The following is a 24,675-nucleotide window of genomic DNA, read 5'->3' on the forward strand; positions in this document are numbered from 1 at the left end:
TTTTTACAATTAACTTAATTGACCCTTTATTAACCTTGATACTGATGCTTTCCTCCTCACTCAAGCTGGGTATTGGGGGCCCAGCAGGGACTAACAGCAACACAAATAAAATGCATTCCATGGTAACAGTGTAGAGGCAAAAGTAGCGCCTACTAAATCCTTAAAAAATATATATATATATATATTTTGCACAACCCCTGCTGATTTCTCTACCAAGTATAAGACGTGAAGCAGATTAAATATATAAATATTAAAAGGAGTGGGTTGTGTTTTTTGTTTTTTTGCGGGGGTCCTAGAAAGGTGTACAGCCTTGGAGGAGAATTTTTAATGCTCGACTTTATGCTGCAGCATCAATGTGATGCTGCAGCTGTCCCACGTCGGCTCTAAAGCTGGGTATACCTGTACCTTTAATTTTTTTTTCCCCATTTCGCCAGTGGGTTTAAGAGGAAAAAAAACTGCCAAATCCCCAACATTGGTAAGCAGTGTTGATGCAGGTATCTCTCCTGCTGTTTTTATTCAGACAGTGGGGCAATAGCTGTCCGTTAGCTGAGTCAAGTCAGTGGCTCACAGCAGAGCAAAAGTTTGTGCACTTCTGACCCACAGAGTAGTATGGCCAAAAGTTTTTTTCACTTTAAAATGAACTTGTGCTTTTGCCCATGTGAGAGGTATATCAGTCAGCAAGCTTACTCCCCTACAGTTGTCTTCTGGGATCAGCATCTTTATAACAATACCATTACTCCCCTGGGACTTTAACGCAACAAAAGAAAAATGTAAATTTATGTAAAAGACCTTCTTTGTTATATTTTGAAAAAAAAAAAAAAAATTCTAAAATACAGGTGTTCTGGTGTAACTACATGGTGATAGCTATACAGTACAGTGATTCCCCTATCAATTTTTTGGCTGAGTAGTGCATGTAGTAATCTATTCAATAGAATATCTTCAAAGAGCGTGCCCTGCCAGAGAAGGCCCATGTCTTTCAATTGAACTACACAATATTCATCAGGGGGTATAGAAGCAAGTGTCTAAATATCCTAATTTGGAGCCAGATTAAATGGATGCCTTTAGCCCAGATGTGTAACATCCTAGAGAAGCCCAGAGTACCAAACGGAAGGAACTGCAGAGATCATCCGCAGCTGGCCAATGTGCTTGATCTCCCGTGGCGAGAATGCATGTACACTGAGTAGTCCTATTTAATGGATAATGTTCAACTTCATAGTTTAGCATGGATTGACACAGTAATCAGACAAATGTACAATAAGTCAGCCTCAAGGTGATAGCGCTAAACAAATCCCTTGAGACAGATAGACTGAGTGCCACTGTTGTCATTGACTAGTCTAAGCTGCCAGGTCTCCCCTGGATTTCAATAATGGCTCCTCAATTCTGTATCCTTTTTGTCCTCTCCTCCATTAGCAAACCTCTAGCTGTTAGAAGTAAATATTCTGGAAATTTTTGTAATGCCACCCATCTGCCAGCTTTGGAAGAATAAATGTGTTCATAGCTGCCTTGGCTAACCAATGTGTGTTTCTGTTTGGCAGCTCCGAGAGTGGTACAGATGAGGCCAGCTTCACTGTAGAAGGTAAATGGAATCATTTTGGCAAGACCCTACATTGATCTGCTTCCCTTGTTTGGGTCTGCCTCTTGGAATACTCTTTTAAAGGGTTCTTAAATCTAAAATTCTGCTTATTGTAAAGGGAACCTGTAGCAAAAAAGTAGGAGCCGCAATGAATGTTCTTTTAGGAGCATTACTTGTATCTCTTGTTTCAGTACTATGAATCGGTGAGCTGAAACAAGCATGCAGATTGGAAAATAAGAGTTGGAGCCGGTTCACACAGGGGCAACACTACTTTCAACACGACTTTTGGAGGCAACTTGGACACGACTTGGGGCAACTTACAACACGACTTTAAGTCGCCCCAGGCCAGGCGACTTTTGCTGTGGCCAATCAGAGAATGAGCTCTCAAGGGGGAACTCCACGCCAAATTTGAAAAACAAAACAAAAAAAAGGTGTGGGTTCCCCCTCCAGGAGCATACCAGGCCCCTTAGGTCTAGTATGGATTTTAAGGGGAACCCCCTACACAGAAAAAATGGCGTGGGGGTCCCCCCCCCCAGATCCATACCAGACCCTTATCCGAGCACGCTGGCCGGCCAGGAAAGGGGGGGGGGGGACGAGCGAGCGCCCCCCCCCCCCCCCGAGCCGTACATGTTGATGAGGACAAGGGCCTCTTCCCGACAACCCTGGCCGTTGGTTGTCGGGGTCTGTGGGCGGGTGGCTCATCGGAATCTGGGAGCCCCCCACCCTATGTGAATGAGTATGGGGTACAATGTACCCCTACCCATTCACCTGTGAAAAAAAAGTTAAAAAAAAACACAACACACAAGGGTTAAAATAGTTTATTGCACAGCTCCGGGGGTCTTCTTCCGTCTTCGGGGGTCTTCTCCGCTATCTTCTGCTCTTTTGCTAGCTCTTTTACTAGCGGAGGAGCCCGGCTTTCTTCTTCGCCTCCGCCCTCTTCTTCCGACTTCGGGGGTCTTGTCCCCCTCTTCGGTTCTTCTTGCCCGGCCACCGCGCCGCCTTCTAGCTCTTTTACTGGCGGTGGCCCAGTCTTCTGTTGCCGCTGTCTTCTCAAGAACAGAAGAGGGGGACAAGACCCCCGAAGTCGGAAGAAGAGGGCGGCGGCGAAGAAGAAAGCCGGGCTTCTCCGCTAGTAAAAGAGCTAACAAAAGAGCAGAAGATAGCGGAGGAGTCCGGCAAGAAGACTCCCGGAGCTGTGCAATAAATTATTTTAACTGTTTGTGTGTGTGTGTGGTGTGTTGTGTTTTTTTTGTTTTTTTTTCTCACAGGTGAATGGGTAGGGGTACATTGTACCCCATACTCATTCACATAGTGTGGGGGGCAGGGATCCGGGTGCCCCCCTTATTAAAGGGGGGCTCACGGATTCCGATAAGCCCCCCCCCCGCCCGCAGACCCCGACAACCAACGGCCAGGGTTGTCGGGAAGAGGCCCTTGTCCTCATCAACATGGGGACAAGGTGCTTTGGGGTGGGGGGCTGCACGCCCCCCCTTCCCCAAGGCACCCCCGATGTTGAGGGCATGCGTTCTGGTTCGTCCCCACCCCTTTTTCTGGCCAGCCAGATGGCGTGCTTGGATAAGGGTCTGGTATGGATCTGGGGGAGGACCCCCACGTCGTTTTATTTAGCGTAGGGGGTTCCCCTTAAAATCAGAGGGGGAACCCACGGCTTTTTTTTTTTTTTTTTTTTTTTTTTTTTTTTTTTTTTGTATAAATTTGGCGTGGAGTTCCCCCTTGATAGCTGATAATTCTGTGAGAGTCGCCTCCGTATAGACTGAGATCCGACTTTGAGACGACCTCCATTGAAATCAATGGGTACCAGTCGCCTACAAGTCGGATTGAAGTAGTACAGGAACCTTTTCTGAAGTCGGGGCAACTTCAGTAGTGTGCATAAAGACGGCTCTCATTCACTTACATTGATTTTTACATGTAGCGCGATTTAAGGCGACTAGGGGCGACCTGAAGTCAGATCTGAGTCGCCCCTGTGTGAACCGGCTCTTAAGGTCAGACCACCTAATAATAATAATAAGCTTACTTGCTCCAGTCAGTCCTTCGAAGTACTGAAACTTTTTGAACTGTGTGACCGTTCCAATGGCTATTTTCAGAGGGAGGTGTTGACAACATCAGCCTCCGTATTCTCTCATTACAGCTTTACATTGAAGTGTAGGGGAAGTACATTAAGCCTTTGTAAAGTACCATTGAGATAATGGTGTCTTTTAAAAAGTATTCATACCCTTTGAAATGACCCATATATTTTCATATTACAAGCAATGTAAATATTTTTTATTGGTTTTATGTGATAGACCAACACAGTGACACACAATTGTGAAGTTGAAGGAAAATGGTTTTAATGTTTTATCTTTTTTTACAAATATCTAAAGTGTTGCGTGCATTTGTATTCAGCCCCCTTTACTTTGATGCACCTAACTAAAATCTAGTGGAACCCATTGCCTTTAGAAGTCACCTAATTGGTAAATAGAGTCCACTTGTGTGTAATTTAATTTCAGTATAAATACAACTGTTCTGTGCAGCCCTCAGAGGTTTGTTAAAAAAACATTAGTGAACAAACAGCATCATGAAGGCCAAGGAACACACCAGACAGGTCAGGGAGATAAAGTTGTGGAAATGTTTAAAGCAGGATTAGGTTATTAAAAAAAATAAAACCCAAGCTTTGAACATCTCACGAACCACTGCTCAATCCATCATCCGAAAATGGAGAGTATGGCACAACTGCAAACTTACCAAGACATGGCCGTCCACCTAAACTGACAGGCTGGGCAAGGAGAGCATTAATCAGAGGCCCATGGTAACGCTGGAGGAGCTGTAGAGATCCACAGCTAAGGTGGGAGAATCTATCCACAGGACAACTATTGGTCGTGCGCTCCACATATTTGGCCTTTATGGAAGAGTGGAAAGAAAGCCATAAGAAGTCCCATTTCCAGTTTGTGCGAAAGCCATGTGGGGACACAGCAAACCTGTGGAAGAAGGTGCTCTAGTCCGATGAGATCAAAATTTGACTTTTTGGCCTATAAGCAAAACGCTGTGTGTAGTGGAAAACAAACACTTCACGTCACCCTAAACACGCCATCCCCACTGTTAAACATGGTGGTGGCAGCATGATGTTGTGGGGATGCTTTTCTTCAGCAGGGACAGGGAAACTGGTCAGAGTTGATGAGAAGCTGAATGGAGCCAAATACAGGGAATCGTTGAAGAAAACCTGTTTAGTCTGCAAAAGAATTGATACTGGGTTGAATTCTATGTTTATATTGATAATCTGGGAATAGGTCATTGAGGTAAAGATCCAAACATAGTACTAACATTTGTACGAGTGTAATTTCTGTCGGTCTGCACACCCCTGTGGGAACTGCGATCAGAGACCGAGGAAATCAATGTATTTAAACTGAGCATCGGGTATTAGTACAATGGTATTGGTGTACTTTCAGTTCCCTTGAATATCGGTGCTCAAGAGGAGCTAAAATACAAGTGACTTCATAGTATGGCTATATACAGATGAGAGAGGGGGATTAACATGCTTTTTTGATGCTTCAGTGATGTTTTTTTATTTTTTTTAAGCTTTAATGCAGCTTGGCAAATGTATGTTGTGTTTTTCTATTTGCTCAGTAGAACCCTGGTTGATGTTGCTCTGCTGATCCTCTGTTTTTTTTTTTTTTTTTCTGATCTTTTCTCTCTGGTCCCTGCACACCTCCCACTATATTGCTGCCATTCTGCTCACCACGTGTGATGTTTGCTGGTTTCTCCTTCTCTGCTGTTCCTCTTTGGTCCCCTGCTCACCACTTGCTTTAGCATTCCCAGGTTGCACACCATGTGTGCTGTATACTAGTTGCTCTGCTCCAGTCCGGACCCCTTCACTTTCCTGCTGCTTCTTGCTGTCCAAAAGATGTGCCGTCTGCACCAGACACTTCCGTAATATATACGTATTAACCCGAAAGTGACTGATATGCCGCTTGTTTTCCCAGTGCATCCTAGGATATCATAACCGCCTGCAATACCTCTAAGCCAAGCTAACGCTGAATAAAAGCCCCTCAAAAGCATCAGCGAGCATGATCATAGCCTTCTATGGAGGCTTTGGAGATGCTTTGAAGCACCAAGAATGCAACATGGGGCATAACTTTTGAAGCCAATGCCATGTTTGGAAGCAAATGTAAATGAAAAAATTGGTGTTAATTCACATGCCTAGAATAAATGTGAAAGTTCCATCTGTGATTCAGATCAAGAGATTCTGACTGAATCCACCTGAGACATTTCATTTGAATTTTGCATACGTTCTCTTTATAACCTTGTTGTTCATTTTTTAGCAGTAGCAGCTCTGAATACTTGATCTGCTCACATTGTGGCCTCTTATTACAGGGACAGCAGAAAAGGGAGGTCTTGCTGAAGAGCGAAGTGTGGAATCTCAATCTTCTGAGGTAGTAGAAGTTTTTATAGATAATCTCAGGGTCTGTTACACTTTATTTTTATTTTTTATTTTTTTTTGCTATTACTGAGCTGGTTTTCTGCCTGGCAGGGAGTGAGTGGAGGACGCGCCCTGAAAGTGACCATCCAGCTTCGAAGTGAAAGTCGTACTACAGCTCTACAACCCGCCTGTCCTGAGAAGAACAGCACAGCCGGTAGCTCGGTGCAAAGTCAAGCCAGATTCTGCTGTTATGTGTGCAAAACCAGCTACCACAATCTACAGGTACTAGTACATTACATTCTGAATGCTGCTAGAGAGTAAAGTGGCTTGTTCTACAGTGACTGAATGTCCAAAAGCCCAAATGAAGTTACAGAAATAATATGCCATCAGATAGACTTTGTACTAGCAGCCTTCATTTTCCACTTGCCCTTCACAGCAGTTGTGCAGGGAGCCTAAATGTGATTGCACAGTTCAATGAGCAACTGAGTTGGACCTTGTGCACTTCGTAGCAGACCTGATGTTTTAGTGTATATATTTCACTATCTATATCTATACACAATCTTTTGATTTACAGTTAATACAATAATGGAATTTTAAAAGGTAGATCAGATATGCTCTCTAAAACCTCCTATGGAGCTGTATGAAAGAAAGGGGGAGTAGTTACCATTGTGGTGCATATATTTTCATTCATTTTTAAACTGCTAAAACTGTTTGTTTAATTGAGGATAATGGGCCTTTACAAATGCAAATAAAGTTTTGGTTATCTCCAGTCCAAATTAGTTGTTTTACTACTTCTCATAGGTGTGCACAGCCTATTGCATTAGTGTACACCCCAAATCTCCAACACATATATGCTTTTGACATATTTACCGGCCTCTTCCCTGCTCTCCATGAAACAATGGGGGGGAAGGGGGAACAAGGGAGCACATGGGGGATCCGGGAAATAGAAAGAAGAGTAACAGGGAAAGGAGGGGTGGCCTATATTAATACTGATCCCCTATATTTTCCTCCTGTTTGTTCCTGCAGGAGGAAAATACAGATCAATTCCACCCCCGCCACCTCTCCTGTCCAGGTTCTGAGGGTAGGCAAGGAAGGATTGCGGATTACCCATCAGCTGCCCACCATTGACAGGTTGCCAACCCCAGGATTAGGGTGTGCCCAGGCACACCTGGCACACCCATTGCGCACGCCTATGCTACTTCTAATTTGGAGTAGTGAACGGTTAGAACTTTGTCAGGTTTTTGTAATTGTTTCTGTCCCTGATAGGTAAATCTAACCTCTTTCTCCTGGGATTGTTGTCACCAGGAGATACACTTTAGCATGGTATTCCTAATGTCATAGTTGTTCCCAGTACAGGAATAAAGGGGGAATCTTCTCATTGGGACACTTGTTCTGGTGACAACTGTCAGATGAGTTTTTTTGAGGATTTCTTCTCTGTCTCTGTCTCTCTGGGGACAGAAAATGCAGCCCCCACACAATGGAGACACAGCAGAAAAAAGTAACCCCTTTTCACAACTATGTTGATTAGAAAAATGTTTGGCTGAAGTTATTGCGGTTTAGAAGAAAAAAAAAAAACATAGGTTAAAACTTAGATTAAAAAGGACATTTGGGCTATTCCCCCCCCCCCCCCCCCCAACTTTCCATCCATTCCGTTTGCCAGGAAGGGAGGGGGGTGAGTTATAAGAGGGCCAATCAGGGCTGCAGAGTTGAAGGTGTCTGTAAATCCAGGAAATGAACAGGCAGCAACTTCAACTGCCCTGCATTATAATGGATGCAGTCAGATTTCTGCAGCATATTTGGCAAGTACAGAATCCTATATAAAATATGCAAAGTGGTTGGAGGGAAGCTTCAGAACGGCAAAGATGTTTTTATTACAAATTATGTGAGCAGACCGCAGTTCCTCTTTAAGGGAAAAATCAATTCCCTCTGGGTGATGTACATTGCACACAAGAAACTGCTATTTATTCAGAGCCGAATCGGGCAGGAGGAATCTGCAGCAAAGTTTGTTAAAATCAATGCAGAGTGAATTGGAATGGAAATTACTTTTTTCATTATTAATCAGCTGGTGTACTTGCAGGGTCATGCATAGTTAGTATAAGAGTTTTTCATAGTTGTCCATCCATTTCAGTCTAAACTGGGTCTGCATCCCTATAGAAGTAATTTAACCCTTTTGGGAGTATCTCCACCTAAATCATATTTTTTTTTTTTACAGAGAGCCTAAAATGCGATTTGGTGCAGACTTTTGGGAGATTTTGGTGTGCCAATCACACAGGCAGGAAATATTTCTGGGGAAGTTCTGTATACGAACTGTGCAGAAGGCCTCCCATGTTGCCATACCACATAGTTGTAAAGTCAGATGTGCTTTTATACCAAAAAGTGTTCTAGGGTTGTACCCTCCTACTGTTTTTGTCATGGGTACTTTTGCCCTTCAGTTTTGTGCTTCGGTTTAATTTAGTGTGGGAATGTTTTTCAGAACTTCCAGTCTCACCTGGTGACAGCACAGCATCAGCATAAGATCCAGGCGATTGAACATCTCAGTAATGCCTGTCTGGTAACCCTTCTGCCCACTGCCAGGGAGAGTCAAGGCAGCATTGGCAACAGAGATGGGTGAGTGGCAAGAAGCACTGTAATTCTGTGAGCATTTTTCAGGTATTTTAAGCACCGTGATCATCATGATTGATGGGTGAACAGTTATGTTAGTCTTTAAATCATTGACTTTGTTCTGAAAAGCTTCTTGGATTCTTCTGGCAGGCTGGTCATGAATCTGACTTTTACCCAAACCTCACACTGGGCACGTTTAAAGTGAACCAGTTCAAAATGCCAGGATGTGTGCTGCCCACTGAAGTTCTGGCATGTGACTGTTAAATGATTGAACTGAAGGGGTTGGGCTTAAAGCCAAACTGTCGTGAGAATTATGCGGGCTGCCACTGTTGGACTGCTGAAAATGCTATTTGCCTGGTTGTATGGCATCAAAAACTTTTTGGATCAGACCTAGAATGTGGATCCTGTAAAACCAAGTATCAGAAAAACAGAATCAAAATTTCTTATTTGTCTGTTCCAGGTCAGTTACTATGAAAGCATTGAAGCAGAAGTGTTACAACCAGGCAACTAGCGCATCCAAAAGTAGAGGTCAGCAATAACCTCTCACATACAGAATTTCCATCCTGGCAGATTAACTTTTAATTTAACAAAAAGTTGCAGCCTGGTATCCAGAGGGCTCCAAAGTACACATGGATCAGCTTGAAGACTCTCATTGATGGTGGGGCACTACCTGTAGTGCAACTGTTACTTTAGTAGCACATTAGGCCAGGCTAGGTTCAATTTAAGGCCTCCAAGTTAAATTTACAGAGGAGAAAGGACACGGTCAGGTGTTGGTAGGCATTGTTGGGAATCGGAAAATATGGTTTTGGTGCACCAGATGTTCGTTGTGTGTGTGTGTTTTTTTTTTTTTTTTTTTTTTCAAATGCCAACATAGAACTTATTCATGCCCAACGTAGCCCTCTTTGACAGACGTCCATGTTGCATTGTGAACTTCAGTGGCGGTACACAATCAATCCATATCACAGGAAGGTAGGTATTTGCATGTTGCAAGATAAGCTCAGGTGTGTTCAGACATGAGTCCCAATCTGCCTGAGTTACCCCACCAGAAAGCGGTCTAAGAAGCAGAGGCTTTTCTTTTCCCAAGCTGCATGTATACAGTATCTCACAAAAGTGAGTACACTCCTCAAATTTTTATAAATATTTTATTCTATCCTTCATGTGGCAACACTGAAGAAATTACACTTTTCTACAATGTAAAGTAGTGATTGCATAGCTTCATAGTTTCATAGTTTGTAAGGTTGAATAAAGACACCAGTCCATCCAGCTCAACCTGAGTGAGTGTCTACAATTGTCCCTATCCCTGTACATTGCACACTCACATTGGTCCCTACCCTCAAGGAGCCCACATTCCAAGGTCCCCATTCATATACTAGGGCCAATTTTAGACAGAAGCCAATTAACCTACCTGCATGTCTTTAGAGCTTGTATAACAGTGTAAATTTGCTGTCCCCTAAAATAATTCAACACACAGCCATTAATGTCAAACCCCTGGCAACAAAACCCTATTTGAAAATGTCCAAATTGTATCCCAATTAGCCATTTTCCCTCCCTGATCTCATCTGACTCGTTAGTAGCGGTGCACCGAAATTTTGTCTGCCGAAAATTATTAGCCGAAAACCAGTTTTTTTTTTTCATTCGGCCGAAATGAAAAAAAAAAAATCTGATACAGAAAAGGGGCGTGGTCTGCCCCAGGTGCCACCCATTCCTCCACTCGCCACGATCTCCGTGTTTCACAGAGCTGAATTGCCTGGCCACAGTAACAATGTCCCGCCTCCTGTGATAGACAGCACACTGATCCAATGGTGGTAAATTGAATCAGCGGGACATTGTTACGACAGCCTGGCCAATTCAAATCCAGTTCTGTGACACATGGAGATTGCCACTGATGCGGGAGCAGGCAGGCTACATATCATGGGCACTGGTAAAGCTGCTGGGCATACATGATGGGCACTGGCGGGACCCCATATGACGGGCACTGGCGGGGGCCGCATGGCCGAGGCAAGTTGCATTGATCTCTTGTATTATGTCTGCCATCTCTGACCATCTCCGGTATCATGCCTGCACCTCTCACCTCATGGCAAAGAACTTTCTGAGGATCTGAAAAAAATTATTGCTCTAGATAAAGATGGCCTAGGCTATAAGAAGATTGAGACCCTGAAAATTAGCTGCAGCATGGTGGCCAAGACCATACAGCAGTTTAACAGGACTGGTTCCACTCGGAACAGGCCTCGCCATGGTCGACCAAAGAAGTTGAATGCACATCATATCCAGAGGTTGTCTTTGGGAAATGTATGATGGCTGCCAGCATTCCTGTAGAGGTTTAAGGGGTGGAGGTCAGCCTGTCGGTGCTCAGACCATACGCTGCATCAAATTGGTCTGCATGGCTGTTGTCCCAGAAGGAAGCCTTTTCTAAAGCTGATGTGCAAAGCCCGCAAACAGTTTGCTTAGGACAAGCAGACTAAGGACATGTCTTGCTGGAACCATGTCCTGCGTTCTGATGAGACCAAAATAAACATATCTGGTTCAGATGTCAAGCTCGCGTGGCGGCAACCAGGTGAGGAGTACAAAGACAAGTGTGTGTATTGCCTACAGTCAAGCATGGTGGTGGGAGTGTCATGGTCTGGGGCTGCATGAGTGCTGCCAGCACTGGGGGGGGCTACAGTTCATTGAGGGAACCATGAATGCCAAAATGTACTGTGACATACTGAAGCTGGGCCACAGGGCAGTATTCCAACAGAACAACCTCAAACGCACCTCCAAGACGACCACTGCCTTGCTAAAGAAGCTGAAGGGTAAAGGTGATGGACTGGCCAAGCATGTCTCCACACCTAAACCCTATTGAGCATCTGTGGGGCATCCTCAAATAGAAGGTGGAGGAGCGCAAGGTCTCTAACATCCACCAGCTCAGTGATGGATGTTATCATGGAGGAGTGGAAGAGGACAACAGTGAAAACTTGTTAAGCTCTGAACTCCATCCTCAAGAGGGTTAAGGCAGTGGTGGAAAATAATGGTGGCCCACAAAATATTGACACTTTGGGCCCTATTTGGACATTTTCACTTAGGGCTGTACTCACTTTTGTTGCCAGCAGTTTAGACATGACTGTTATTTTGACCATACACTCAGTACAATTGTAGAAGGTTAATCTGGACTGTTCAACTAACTTCACATGACATTTACAGAAATAAATTTCTAAATCTACCCCAAAGAGGAATTCGCTAGTAGGTACACCGTATAAGACTGATTAGAGCACACTCTGCTAAATGCTCCATGGAAATATGTTGAGAACATTTTCCAGGAGATGAGACTAGGAGCTTGGCCTCTCACAGCTGTGCCAGGGATGGAGTGGAGGTTTCCAGTTGGGTTCCAGCAAAAACAAAAGAACTTGGTGGTGAATGCAAACCCTGTCACATAAAAATGAAAACTGGTAGATGTCCTCTCCAGAATCTCTTAATTTTATTCACTTGCAGAAAGAAGCAGCTCAGATGGTGCAATGTCTGCCAAGTCCACTTTAGCTGTGACCTCATCAAACACCGTCGGACTCAGGAACACAAGGTTTGTAATTCTTACTGTTGGGATGCATCGATACCAGTTTTCTAAGTCTGTGAGAGTACAGATACCATGAAGGGCCTGGTAGGAATGGGGGAGGGGACACTTCTTTTATTTTTTTTAATTGCTGGGAATATTTTTACATAGAGTGGGGGAGTCATCGGTTAAACACGCAGTGGCTGGCTTGCTGGCCCTCTCCTTAACCAGCTATAACACAATAGAGGAGGGAAAGGGAAAAATGCATTCCCATACAGGTCAGTGAGCATGTCAATTTGCACTGCAAATGGACTGCATATATGCGAACCACTACAAAAGAAACAAAGGTTATTTCACATGTCATGCGAGTTGAAAAAATGGGTATCCACGAGTACTTGACAAAGTATCGGTACTCTTACTCGGTCTTAAACTAGAATCGGTGCATCCCTATGTCGTATTGTATTGGTTATTGAGCTGTTATGCAGCTATTTGTAACGCTCTCAGAAATTTTAAATGCCTGTTGATTTTTAAGTGTTCCAAACCAGGACTTTTTATTTTAATGTGTTCTATGAAACAAACTTGCTAATGTCTTGCTTGGTATAACCTCTGGAATACAGTTTTTAAAGAAAACTAAAAAAAAAATTGCATTTCCACAACTGGGTCTCCCTTGCCTTCCAGAATGTGTAAAGACCAAAGAGAAGCAAACTTCAGACCAAAAACTAGGGTTTTTTTTTGTAATCTTTGTACGTTTTTCATACAGAAGAAAAATAAAGCGATTCACTTCACACATCAAAGAAAACAAGAACAATAATGGTATCTCAAAGTTTCAACCTTTACCTCTACAACAAGGCAGCGCCAGTCACAATACAAAATTGAAGTGCAAACTTGAGTTCACTAGGTACCATAACTATAGTAGCTGATTTTGGTACCCCAATAGTGCAGAAACTGTACCAGAAGTATAAAGGGGCCCGTAGGTTATAAGAGCCCACAGACAACAAATGGACCATCATCCAGTATGAGACCAAAACTATAGGCCCCATGATTGACTAAGGTGCTGAGGAAGTGAGAACAGAAAGACATGGCAACTTATTACATGAGCAAAACAGTAGGGCGCTAATGTAAAGTTTGCCAGGACTATAATGGCCCACACCAATCTATACCTCCTGAAAGAAGAGTATTGACTCGCTGGCTGCAACATAAATCAAAGAAAAATAAGAATTGGGTAATGGTAATGGTTTTATAATCAAAGTAGGTACTTTCAACAAGGGCTCTGCTAACCCCAACAAAGCAATTTCCAAGCTGGATGGGACCTAGGCAGGAACAAAGGTTTAAGCACAGCCCACATTTGTGCAAGAAGGGATAATTTGGCGATCACTGAACTCTGCCTCAGACTACATTTTTAGGGCTTGTTCACACCAGGTGAAGTGAGGTAACGGGTGCAAAATGTCATGTTTTTTCCTGTACCACACAAAAACGTTGCCTTTTGCAGTCACACGTGGGTGCCAATATTTCTGACACCCCCACACATCTAGCAAATGCATGCATGTTCCTGCCCATTAAAAAAAATGCGACTTGGACGAACGTGCAAAAAAGCACGTCCTCGGGACTCACCTCCCGGTGTGATTGAGCTCTGACTGGTGTGCCCTGGGATTGTGCAGTTCTAAAGGGTACCTTGGCAGAAAAAGGTTGAAAACCGCTGGTCTGTAATGTGATTTTTCTGAATATATGTGAAAAACAAACGCACATTAGCCTGGTAGTGTTCATCTGTGCTGCTATTTGAAGGGCTCTGGGATTGTCATACACGATGTTGCTGACGCTCTCCACTTTCTTTTCAGATGGCAAAACGCTCCCTAAGGCCATTCTGCACAGTGTGCAGCCGCCACTTCAAGACTCCACGCAAGTTTGTAGAGCACATGAAATCCCCAGAGCACAAACAGAAGTCACAGGAGGTAAAGAGGAGGATGATGGGTTAGGAAGCTGAAAAGCTCATTTGTTCTGCCGCAAGCTTTTAATTGAGCTGGATTGCAGGTATACGGAGAGAGGAGCAGAGTGGAGGCGTACAGCTTGAGCCAGGTGCCCTTTGGATTGGATAATTTTAGTCCAGCTTAAAAGAAGTGTTTTTGTGTGTGTGGGGGGGGGGGTTGCAGTTTCATATGTACCAAGGTGGATGCGTCATTGGTCCGATGCTGCATCTGTTCCCCGCTGCCTTCTCACAACTCCCCAAGCAGAGTGCTGCGCACTGTCAAACAGCCGTCTCAGGCTCTTGGCGGCTCGCTGAGACAGGTATCAGTTCAGGCACCTGGCGGATCCAGACTTTATTGTTGTGATGATGCAGTGCCCGGACTGATTCCAGTGACGTCAGCAAAATGAATTGCACTCCTGTGACTCATAGAAGCCCAGTCAAACAAGCTCAGGCTGGACTTCTCCTTTTAAAGGAATAATATAAAAAAAATTGTCCTACATCGGTTAAAATAAAGCTGTTGTCCCACATCAACTCTCCTCTCTGCAATACAGCACTGGTCCTCTTAACAGGTTGAATTCATTCCACTTAAAGTGGTTGTAAACTCTCAAAAAAAAAAACACTGCAAAACAAAGCATTGCATACAAGCTCATTCTGAAATGCCTCAGAAGCTGTTGCAGCAGTCCCCGTACACCGCTGTGACCGCCACTTGTCTCCTGGAGTTATTTCCGGGTTTGTGGGCTCCAGCGCTGATTGGCTGGAGCCGCAATGTTACTCCCGTGCATGCACAGGTACTGAAGAAACGTCACGAGCAAGACGTTTCTTCAGTGCGCATGTGCTGATGACATCGGCACATGCGGATACAGTGAAGATCTCCTAAACTGTGCAGGTTTAGGAGATATTAACACGGGACCTACAGGTAAGCCTTCTAGGCTTACCTGTAGGTAAAAGTGGTAGTACAGGGTTTACAACCACTTTAAGGCTGGTACACGCAGGCCAGATATCGGTTGGGTTAGCAGACTAGCCAACATTCGGCCAGTGTGTAGAACAGCCTGTCCAACAGAAACCAGCTTAATGTTTGGGGGATCCCCATGCTTGAGCTAGTATACAAGGAAAAGAACAGCTGCTCCCGGTGTATTAAGATAAGGCTGATTGGAGTATTTTGAAAAAGAAAAATGGCTGCACATCTAGAACTTCCGATTGCCTTTTATTTTGCTTCACAAAGATAACACCAGAGACCCCAAACTGTGGTCACGTAGACACGTTTCACACATACATCTTGTGCTTAATCATTACCAATATCACTAATTAACAACCACTAATGATTGAGCACAAGATGTATGTGTGAAACGTCTGTGACCATATAGTTACATAGTAGGTGAGGTAGAAAAAAGACACAAGTCTAACCTATGTGTGTGATTGTATGTCAGTATTGCATTGTATATCCCTGTATGTTGCGTTCGTTCAGGTGATTATCTAATAGTTTCAATGCCCCCCCCCCCCGCTGAGACCACCGCTGTGGAAGGGAATTCTACATCCTTGCCGCTCTTACAGTAAAGAACCCTCTATGTAGTTTGAGGTTAAACCTCTTTCTTCTAATTTTAATGAGTGGCCACGAGTCTTGTTAAACTCCCTTCTGCAAAAAAGTTTTATCCCTATTATGGGGTCACCAGTACGGTATTTGTATATTGAAATCATATCCCCTCTCAAGCGTCTCTTCTCCAGAGAGAATAAGTTCAGTGTTCACAACTTTTCCTCATAACTTGTATCCTCCAGAACCTTTATTAGCTTTGTTGCCCTTCTTTGTACTCGCTTCATTTCCAGTACATCCTTCCTGAGGACTGGTGCCCAGAACTGGACAGCATGCCCCAGATGCGGCCGGACCAGAGTCTTGTAGAGCGGGAGAATTATCGTTTTATCTCTGGAGTTGATCCCCTTTTTTTATGCATGCCAATATTCTGTTTGCTTTGTTAGCCACATCTACTAGGACTCCCAGGTCCTTTTCCATCCTAGATTCAGTTTGTTGTCTCTGGTGTGATCTCTGTGAAGCAAAATAAAAGGCAATCGGAATTTCTGGATGTGCAGCCATTTCTTTCTTCTTCCCATGCTTGAGCTTGTGTTGTGGCATGGCCTCATTGGAGTCTAGCCCAGTGATGGCGAACCTTGGCACCCCAGATGTTTCGGAACTACATTTCCCATGATGCTCATGCACTCTTCAGTGTGGTTGAGCATCATGGGAAATGTAGTTCCAAAACATCTGGGGTGCCAAGGTTCGCCATCACTGGTCTAGCCATTCTCAACCTTATGCACATGGGTCTGCTTCATGGTGTGTGGCTTATGGATTTTTTCCTTTCACATTGCTACAGTGTGACCCAAAAACATTGGTATTTTTGTGTCACGTTGACTAGTGTGTTTATACTGGGAGGGCAATCCCCCTGTCAGAACTCAATAGCTCAGTGGGGAGATCGCTGTACTAACATCACAAGGAGCACCACTTTTATTTTTTTTTTATTTTTTTTCTTCGTTAAGCTTGCTGGGTTGAGCAAAAAACAAGTGGTGTACCAAGCATTATTGTAAGCCCAGGGCTTCAAGGACCAACTCCCTGGATTGTGGGTCATCAAGCTACACAGGGCTGACACCACACTTTTACACCCACCACCGGAAGATGACAATTGGCATCATGCAAGATACAGTTCATGCTGGTTTCCTAAGTACAGTGTAAACCTGCCTTTGTTTTGTGAGTTTTGCTATCATGTGGGAATGATATGCTCTGAGGTCAATGTCTTCTGTCTGCGGTACATACAGTGTCTCACAAGTACACCCCTCACATTTTTGTAAATATTTTATTATACCTTTTTCATGTGACAACACTGAAGAAATTACACTTTGCTACAATGTAGTGTATTGAGTGTACAGCTTGTATAATGGTGTAAGTTTTATACAAGCTGTACACTCACTACTTTTACATTGTAGCAATGTTTCATTTCTTCAGTGTTGTCACATGAAAAGGTATAATAAAATATTTGCAAAAATGTGAGGGGTGTACTCCTTTTTGTGAGATTCTGTATACAAAACCAAAAGTCATAGAGTGGACTTTGTGACTTCAGCATTTTGCCAACTTTTAGTGGTTAACAGCTTACCGTTCTATAATACTTGATCCTTGGGGTTTTCTGCTCAGCAGGAATCTTTCCATGTCCCATCCATTGTCTTGCATAATCTTTTCCAGGTGAAGCTTTCTGAAAAGGAGCCGTGGAACATGGAAGAGTCAGAGGATTTGATCACAGTGGATGCAGTGGGATGCTTTGAGGACGAGGATGATGAGGAGGAGGAGGAAGAGGGGATTAGTGCAGATGATACTGCGGAGGAACCAGAGAGCTTTATGGTAAAGAAATTATTTTGGATGCAAGTCAATTGTTCCTAAACTTGCTGATCTAGAGCAGACTATTTAAAATGTTAGCCAAGTGCAGCCAAACCTGATATTTGCCCACTGAGACCAGTATATTATAGCACAAAGGCTGCATGTATTTCTCTCATTGGCTTTAATAGCTACAATTCCCATACTGCAACCATTTCTGTTATTGGGCCTATTGCCTAGCGGGGTAGTCCCCATATTTTTCCATTCATGCTAGTGGAGGATTCAACTGATATGTTCACAAGTGACGGTAATGGGCATGCCAAGTTACCAGTTAGTCTAGAAGAGGTTGGAATAGTAGAAATGGTCTGTGAATATGGTGTCCTTTTGCCAGTAACGAAAATCAGGTTTGTTTAGAATTGTTAATTTATGGTAACAAATGGTGAAACCTCTTTGTTTTGTAATCAGCTTTCTTAACATTTTAGGTAATTTTCCACCTTTTAATTCTTGTAAACTCAGAGCTGTTACTTGAGTGAGTAAAGTGTAGCAAGAGAGCTAAAATGCCTTTCTTGGAGAAAATGCTGCTCCAGGTACTTTACTGTTGGCCACATGTCTGAAGGCCTACAAGCTGTTTTTTGTGGTCCTCTTCTGAAGGGAAACATACGTTTTTATATCGGCTAACTTTTGCAGTAGGGTCATTTTTAATTCCCTTTAGTAGGGCTCATATGACCAAATGCCTAGGCTTTGAGATATGTGGTAATATGAACGGGAGCATGAACCAAAATGATTATCTTCTGAAGAAAGAAGTGTGTAAAACTCAACTTCAGACAAAATGTTTTGCTGCTTCAATCTGGTGCTGTCCCTTGCAGTAACACTTTTCCACAAGATGCCTTAAAGTGGAGTTCCACCCAAAAATTGAACATCCGCTTTAGGCCGGTTCACACATGTGCAGTGCGAATTGAAGCTCTGGCTTCCCTGCAAAGAGAAAAAATCAGTTGTTCTGCACATCAGTTTTTGATCAGGTTAGGATTGCATCAGTATCAAGTCAGGTTTACATCAGGATTTTACTCTGTTCGCAACGGAGTGCATCTGCAAATCAAATGCGTTCCCATAGAAGATAATGTGCTTGCAATTTGCACCTCAATGCCCAGAAAATGCACAAGTTTTCTTTTGGTGCTTTTGGGGAAGGGCCTTTTTCTTAAATTCCCCCCCCCCCCCCCCCCAAAAAAAAGTTGCACAATCTCTTGGTGAAAAGATCAGATTGAAGTGATCACATTCCCTCCTGTTCTCAGCTGTATAACAGCTGGGGGGAGGAGAACCAGGAAGCACTTGGTGCTTGCAGTGAGTGGCTGTGCAGCAGGGGCGGGTCAGGACAAGTCTGACCATTTGAGGAGCGCACACGGAGTTCCCAGCATAGCTAGAGAACTGACAACGATGTACTCTCCTGCTTGGTGTGGTCAGTTTTTAATAGGAAAGCTAGAGGACTAGCAGGAACACCATGGATTTCACATAGGAAGGAAGCAATCCAAGGAGACCAGGATACTTTTCTCAGACAAGCACATGGTACAACAAATGCCTATCAGGAATATGAGGTGCTGGGGTAACCAACGTTTTTAGTTCAGCTCTGCTTATTTGTATTTGATTGTATCTGAAGCAGTAAACTGTGATAGAAATGTATACCTGCAGAAGCACTAGAGGGGCCATAGAGCATTGCAGTGACGTGAAGATGAATTCAATTAGCACCCTTTGCATAAACCTGCTCATAGATTAATCAAAATTTGACTGATTCTGCAGGGAGCTGATGAATTTTGATCATCTATGGCTGTTCCCGCAATCTAAACAACTTTTATCAAATGGGGATGCTGGAAAATTTTCTCTATCAGCTGCAGCGCTGATCAGTGTATTCTGACAGTGGAGGAAGCCCCATTGCCAGAATACAATAGCACAGCAGGGAGGATTCCTCCAGCCACCTCACATGTGGATGTAGGAATTTTCGTTTTTGTTTTTTCGATCAGCTGTCCGTCAAAAAAAAAAGCCCAACGATTTGGTTTATTGGCAGCAACCAAAAAGCTAAAAATACTTCTGACTGGATAGCTTTTTGTTTGCCGCTAATAGTGTTATGCAAAGAGCACTTGTGGACCTTGTCTTCAGTTCATTGCTTGGATGTTCTATTTAGAAGTGCACCACGACTCGTATCTGTGTAGGACATAAATTTTTTTTTTCCTGGGACAACCTCTGATGTGGCAGCAATTATGCAGCCTCCCTCAGTTTAACCATGGGTGCCAGTGCCACACTTTTTGCATCTGTCATAAGAAATTGCAGGTTATGGCCTCTGGCCGTATTAAGTGATTTCAATTGGATGGACATTTTTTGTTTTCATACATCATGGGACACAGTCAGTAATATTCATTACCTGCTGAGTTATACTCCATCGGGTGAATGGACACTGGTAGACCAAAGGTCTTCAGACAGGAAGTGATTTAATTTTTTACCAGTGGCTTGAAAGACCCTGTTGACAAGAAATTGGAGTTATTAAAGGCTTCCTTTTCTTTGGCTGGTTTAGCTATTCAGCCAGCTGTTGCAGCAATTGGTATTTACCAGTCCGTAAAGGATCAGGTCAAACGGCCTGATAGGCCTAACCAGGAGGATGATCTGCCTGAAAGTAAGACCGATATTGCTTGATCGCTGTGTTTTGCTGCTGTTGCTTTAAAGGATTTAGTACAGCCGGTTTCTCATCTGACTCTCTCTTGTCTGTACATTTGCACAGACTTTTATGGCTTAAAAACTGGTCACCCGAGCTTCCATGTAACGTTATTGGTGGGTTTCCCATTTTCATGGGGAACGTTTATTCGGTGATCACCTGGGCAAATCTATCCAAAAGATTTCCGGAGGGAAGAGTTCTCTACTTCCTGTGAAGAAAAGCACCAGACGTCCCTCTTTTAAAAACCCATGGACTGCTTCCTCAAATGTCTCAGCGTCAGGGCAGTTCCGCTGCCAACAGGATGCTAGGGCCAGGGCCAAAAAAATCTAAATCCAGCACCAAGCTCTCCTTTTGCGGGGGCACTCCCACTCCATTGGGTGGGGGGGGAGGCTGCTGCACTTTGCGGACATTTGGAAAACCAAAATTCAGGACAAGTGGTTCACCTCAATTGTATCTCGCGGTTACAAGCTGGAGTTGCGTGGAGGTTCCCCCTCAGAGGTTTCTAAGATCCAGTGTTCCCTCGGATCCTCCAGAAAGAAACTTTGCTTCAGGCACTACATTATCTAGTGCATCAAGAAGTGATTGTAGAGGTTCCTGTATTCAAAAGGGCACAAGGTTTTACTCAAACCTGTTTACGTTTCAGAAACCAAACCGGGACACGAGGCCCATTTTGGACCTAAGGTGCCTGAACAGGTATCTATTAATAGTCCTTTTCGGATAGTCTGTCCGTTCAGTGGTAACCTCACTCCAGAGGGGAGACGTTCTAGCCTCCGTCAATATAAGACACATATTTACACTTGCCTATCTTTCAGCCTCATCAGGGGTTTCTATGTTTTGCAAGAGAGCAATGTCCTTTTCAGTTTGTGGCTCTACCATTTGGTCTTGCTACATGCTCCCGGGTGTTCAGCACCAGTATTGGGTCTTTTAAGGGCCCAAGGGATCCTGGTGCTCGGGTATCTGGATGACCTCCTGCTCAAAGAGAACTCTGTACAGGCTCTAGAACAGAGCATAATTTATACAGTGTGGTATTTGAAAAGCTTAGGCTGGATAATAAAATACCAAAAAGTCAGCCTTGAGACGAGCTCAAAGTCTAAAGTATTTGGGTCTGATCCTAAACTCAGGCCAAGCAAGAGTATTGCCACTGGTAAGGATCTGTGCCCTGAAGGATCAGGTGCATCAGTTAAGGGGCACCAGACAACCCTCCATTTGGCTCTGTATGAGTCTTCTAGGGAGGATGATATTCTCCTTTGAGGAAGTGCCCTATGCCCAGTTCCATTCCAGGCCCTTACAACAAGACTTCTTGTTGGCTTGGAACAGAGTAAGAAAAGCCCTGGATTATACAATGTGCTCATCTCCTCAGGTATGCTTAAGCCTAAACTGGTGGTTGCAGGATCAGAACATGCAAAAGGGAAAATCCTTTCTCCCGGTAACTTGGAGAGTACTGACTACACATGCCAGTCGACGTTTTTATGAATACGAACACACCAATTCTTAGCACCACATCCCAGAATTTACAGATGCCCGTCTCTCAGGCTAGGGAGCAACCCTAGACTGGCTCAGAGGAAATTGTCAGGGACAGAGCAGACCCTGCCCATCAATGTTCTAGATTTACAGGCAGTACGTCAGGCCCTATGGTCCTGGAAGGTGGAGATTCAGGACTGCCCCATCAGGGTTCAATCTAACAATGCCACAGCAGTGGCCTATATAAACCACCAAGTCAGTACCAGGAGTCGTTTAGCTCTGAAGGAGGTGAATTACATACTAGCTTGGGCAGAGGGACATGTGCCAATTCTATCAGCAGTCCATATCCCAGGAGTAGAGAACTGGAAGGCAGATTATCTCAGCCGCCAGCAGATCTGCCCAGGGAAATGGTCCCTACACCCAGAGGTATTCCAGGAAATTTGCCAATGTTTGGGATGGCCAGAGGTCAACCTACTGGCATCCAGGTTCAACAAGAATCTACAGCAGTTTGTCTCGAACAAGAGATTGTCTGGCAATTGGAGCAGATGCTCTGATAGTTCCATAGAGCCAGTACTCCCTGGTTTATGCTTTCCCTCCGATCCCCCTCCTTCCACATTTGTTTCCAGGATTCGGAGAGAGGGTGGCACCAGCCTGGCCCAGAAGACCCTGGTTCCCGGAGATTGAGACTGACGATAGGCGGGCCATGGGCGCTTCCACGTCGCCCTGATCTACTGTCTCAAGGTCCTATATTCCACCCCAATTTACAGTCTCTAAATTTGACGGCATGGCTATTGAAACCAGGGTGTTGAAGGACCGTGGCATCTCAGGACCAGTGGTGTCTACTCTAGTTCATGCTAGAAAAGCTGTCATTAGGAAAATTTATCATAAGGTCTGGAAGACTTATATTGCTTGGTGTGAAGCCAGAGAATGGCGTCCTCGGAAATGTGATTGGGAGAAATCTCTTTTCTACAGTCAGCTGTGGAAATCAAATTTGGCTTTGAGTACAATCAGGTCAAGTTTCGGCCCTATCGGTATTCTTCCAAAGGCCTTTAGCCTCCCACTCACTGATCTGAACCTTTTATGCAAGGAGTCACTCGCTTGCTTCCCCCCCCCCCCCCCCCCATTAGGTCTGTGTTTACAGACACAACCACTTGAACCTATTAAGGAAATTCAGGGAACATGCAGGGAACCATAGTTGATCCTTCACCATGACAGTCATGTTACAACTGTTGCATCCTTTTTGCCAAAAGTGGTGTCAGCCTTTCATTTAAATCGGTACATTATTTTGCCGCCTTTTTTCGCTCAGCCTCGTTCGGCAGAAGAGACATGACTGCGTTCTTTGGACGTTGTCCGGGCAGTCAAGGTTTATTTGTCTAGATCTGCAGAGATCCGAGGATTAGACTAAAGACCAAGAAGCTTCCAAAGCTTCCATTGCCAATTGGGTCTGTCAATTGGACATTCAGGCCTACAGTCTAAAACGTATAGCTCCTCCGTTTAGGTTGAGAGTTCATTCTACCAGGGGTGTAGGAACCTCCTGGGCTTTTTCGCCATTGGGTATCTGTGGCTCAGATTTGTAAGGCTGCTACCTAATCTTCAATGCTTATGTTCACAAAATTTTATCAAGTGGATGTTAGAGCAGCTGAGGATTTGGCTTTCAGCTGCAGTGTACTGCAGGCTGCTCTATATAAGTTCTGATGGCTATTGCTTGCTCTGGGATGTCCCAACAGGTAATGAATATTAGCCTGACTCTGTGTCCCATGCTGTATGAGAAAGGAAAATGGGATTTTATTATTTTTTCTCATCATACTTACCTGTAAAATCCTTTTTCTTTGAGTACATCATGGGACATGGAGATTATTATTATTATTATTATTATTATTATTATTATTCAGGATTTATATAGCGCCCACAGTTTACGTAGCACTTTACAACTTGAGGGTAGACAGTACAAATACAATACACTTTAATACAGTAGGAATCAGAGGGCCCTGCTCCTTAGAGCTTACATTCTAAGAGGGAAGGTCAAGAGATACAAGAGGTACTGTAATAACTGTGGGCGATGTGCTGATTGAGAAGATAAATGTACAGTTAGGTGGCCAGATAAGCTTCTCTGAAGAGATGAGTTTTCAGGGATTGTCTGAAAGTGGATAAAGTAGGAGAAAATTGGACAGATTGGGGTAGAGCATTCCAGAGGATTGGAGGGGCTCTGGAGAAGTCCTGAAGGTGAGCAGTACACTGCTGCTGCTAAACTGACATTTTGGAGGAGTTGGGCAATCTTCTTTTTTTTTTATTTTTATTTTTTTCAACTGCACCTGAACTCTCCTCTGTTATCTTATCAGTACATGTACACAGGGTCATTTATAATAGTTTATAGGTAGTTGCGTTTAGAGGCCTTTTTTTGGAAAGCAAAAAAATGAGTTCAGGCGCTGTGTTTAGAGGCATTTGTACCATCAAGCGCTTTTAAACCAGGTAACTCGCATTTAGCTGCATTTTGTTTACAGGCGGTTTAAATTTTTTGGTATTTGGAAGAAGAAAATATTTTTTACAAACGCTTCTAAGCGCAAAACGGACGTTTTAAACGTGGGTTACTATCTGTCAAGTTAAAGCGTTCAGGAGAGGTTGTAAAAAACATCCCATGTACATTAAGACTGAGCCTGACCTGTGTCCCATGATGTACTCAAAGAAAAGGATTTTACAGGCAAGTATGATGAGAAAATCCTATTTTTGATCTAATTATTTGGCAGGGCCCTGCTTATGGTCCTCTTCTCTTCCTTTTTTTTTATTTTTTCCTAAATGGGATTTGTCATGTAAAGCTGTTTTTTCCTCTGTATATACAAGTAAAATCCTGACAAAAGTTAATTCTTTGCTGTATCCAAAACAAAAATTTGCCCTGCAGTTAGTTTCATATTGTTATTTGTAGTAATGTACTGTTATTGTGCAGGTACAGGGAGAGGACAGGGGTGCTGACCGTGGGGAAGAGGAATACAATCCAGACACTGCCTATGGTAAGTCCCAGGACTGCTCATCCTGCGTCGTTAGTCTTTTGGGTGCCGCCGTGGCAGGATTGAAGGTCCACACCAAGTGCCGTAGTCAGGA

General features: G+C 43.8%; 1 protein-coding gene across 1 annotated transcript in view; it reads left to right on the forward strand.

Annotated features, from left to right (window-relative positions):
- CIZ1 (CDKN1A interacting zinc finger protein 1) overlaps positions 1 to 24,675 on the forward strand; it is a 75,762-nt gene that overhangs the window by 43,018 nt on the left and 8,069 nt on the right. The window contains exons 7-14 of the mRNA XM_077478767.1: positions 1,536 to 1,576; positions 5,936 to 5,994; positions 6,093 to 6,263; positions 8,455 to 8,588; positions 12,051 to 12,135; positions 13,941 to 14,054; positions 17,292 to 17,447; positions 24,521 to 24,584. Of these exons, the coding sequence (XP_077334893.1) occupies positions 1,536 to 1,576; positions 5,936 to 5,994; positions 6,093 to 6,263; positions 8,455 to 8,588; positions 12,051 to 12,135; positions 13,941 to 14,054; positions 17,292 to 17,447; positions 24,521 to 24,584 (824 nt within the window). The remainder of the gene's footprint in view (positions 1 to 1,535; positions 1,577 to 5,935; positions 5,995 to 6,092; positions 6,264 to 8,454; positions 8,589 to 12,050; positions 12,136 to 13,940; positions 14,055 to 17,291; positions 17,448 to 24,520; positions 24,585 to 24,675) is intronic.

Source organism: Lithobates pipiens, unplaced genomic scaffold, assembly GCF_037356315.1.
Source record: "Lithobates pipiens isolate NorthernLeopardFrog02 unplaced genomic scaffold, aLitPip1_a1.2 Scaffold_1, whole genome shotgun sequence".
Classification (NCBI taxonomy): domain Eukaryota; kingdom Metazoa; phylum Chordata; class Amphibia; order Anura; family Ranidae; genus Lithobates; species Lithobates pipiens.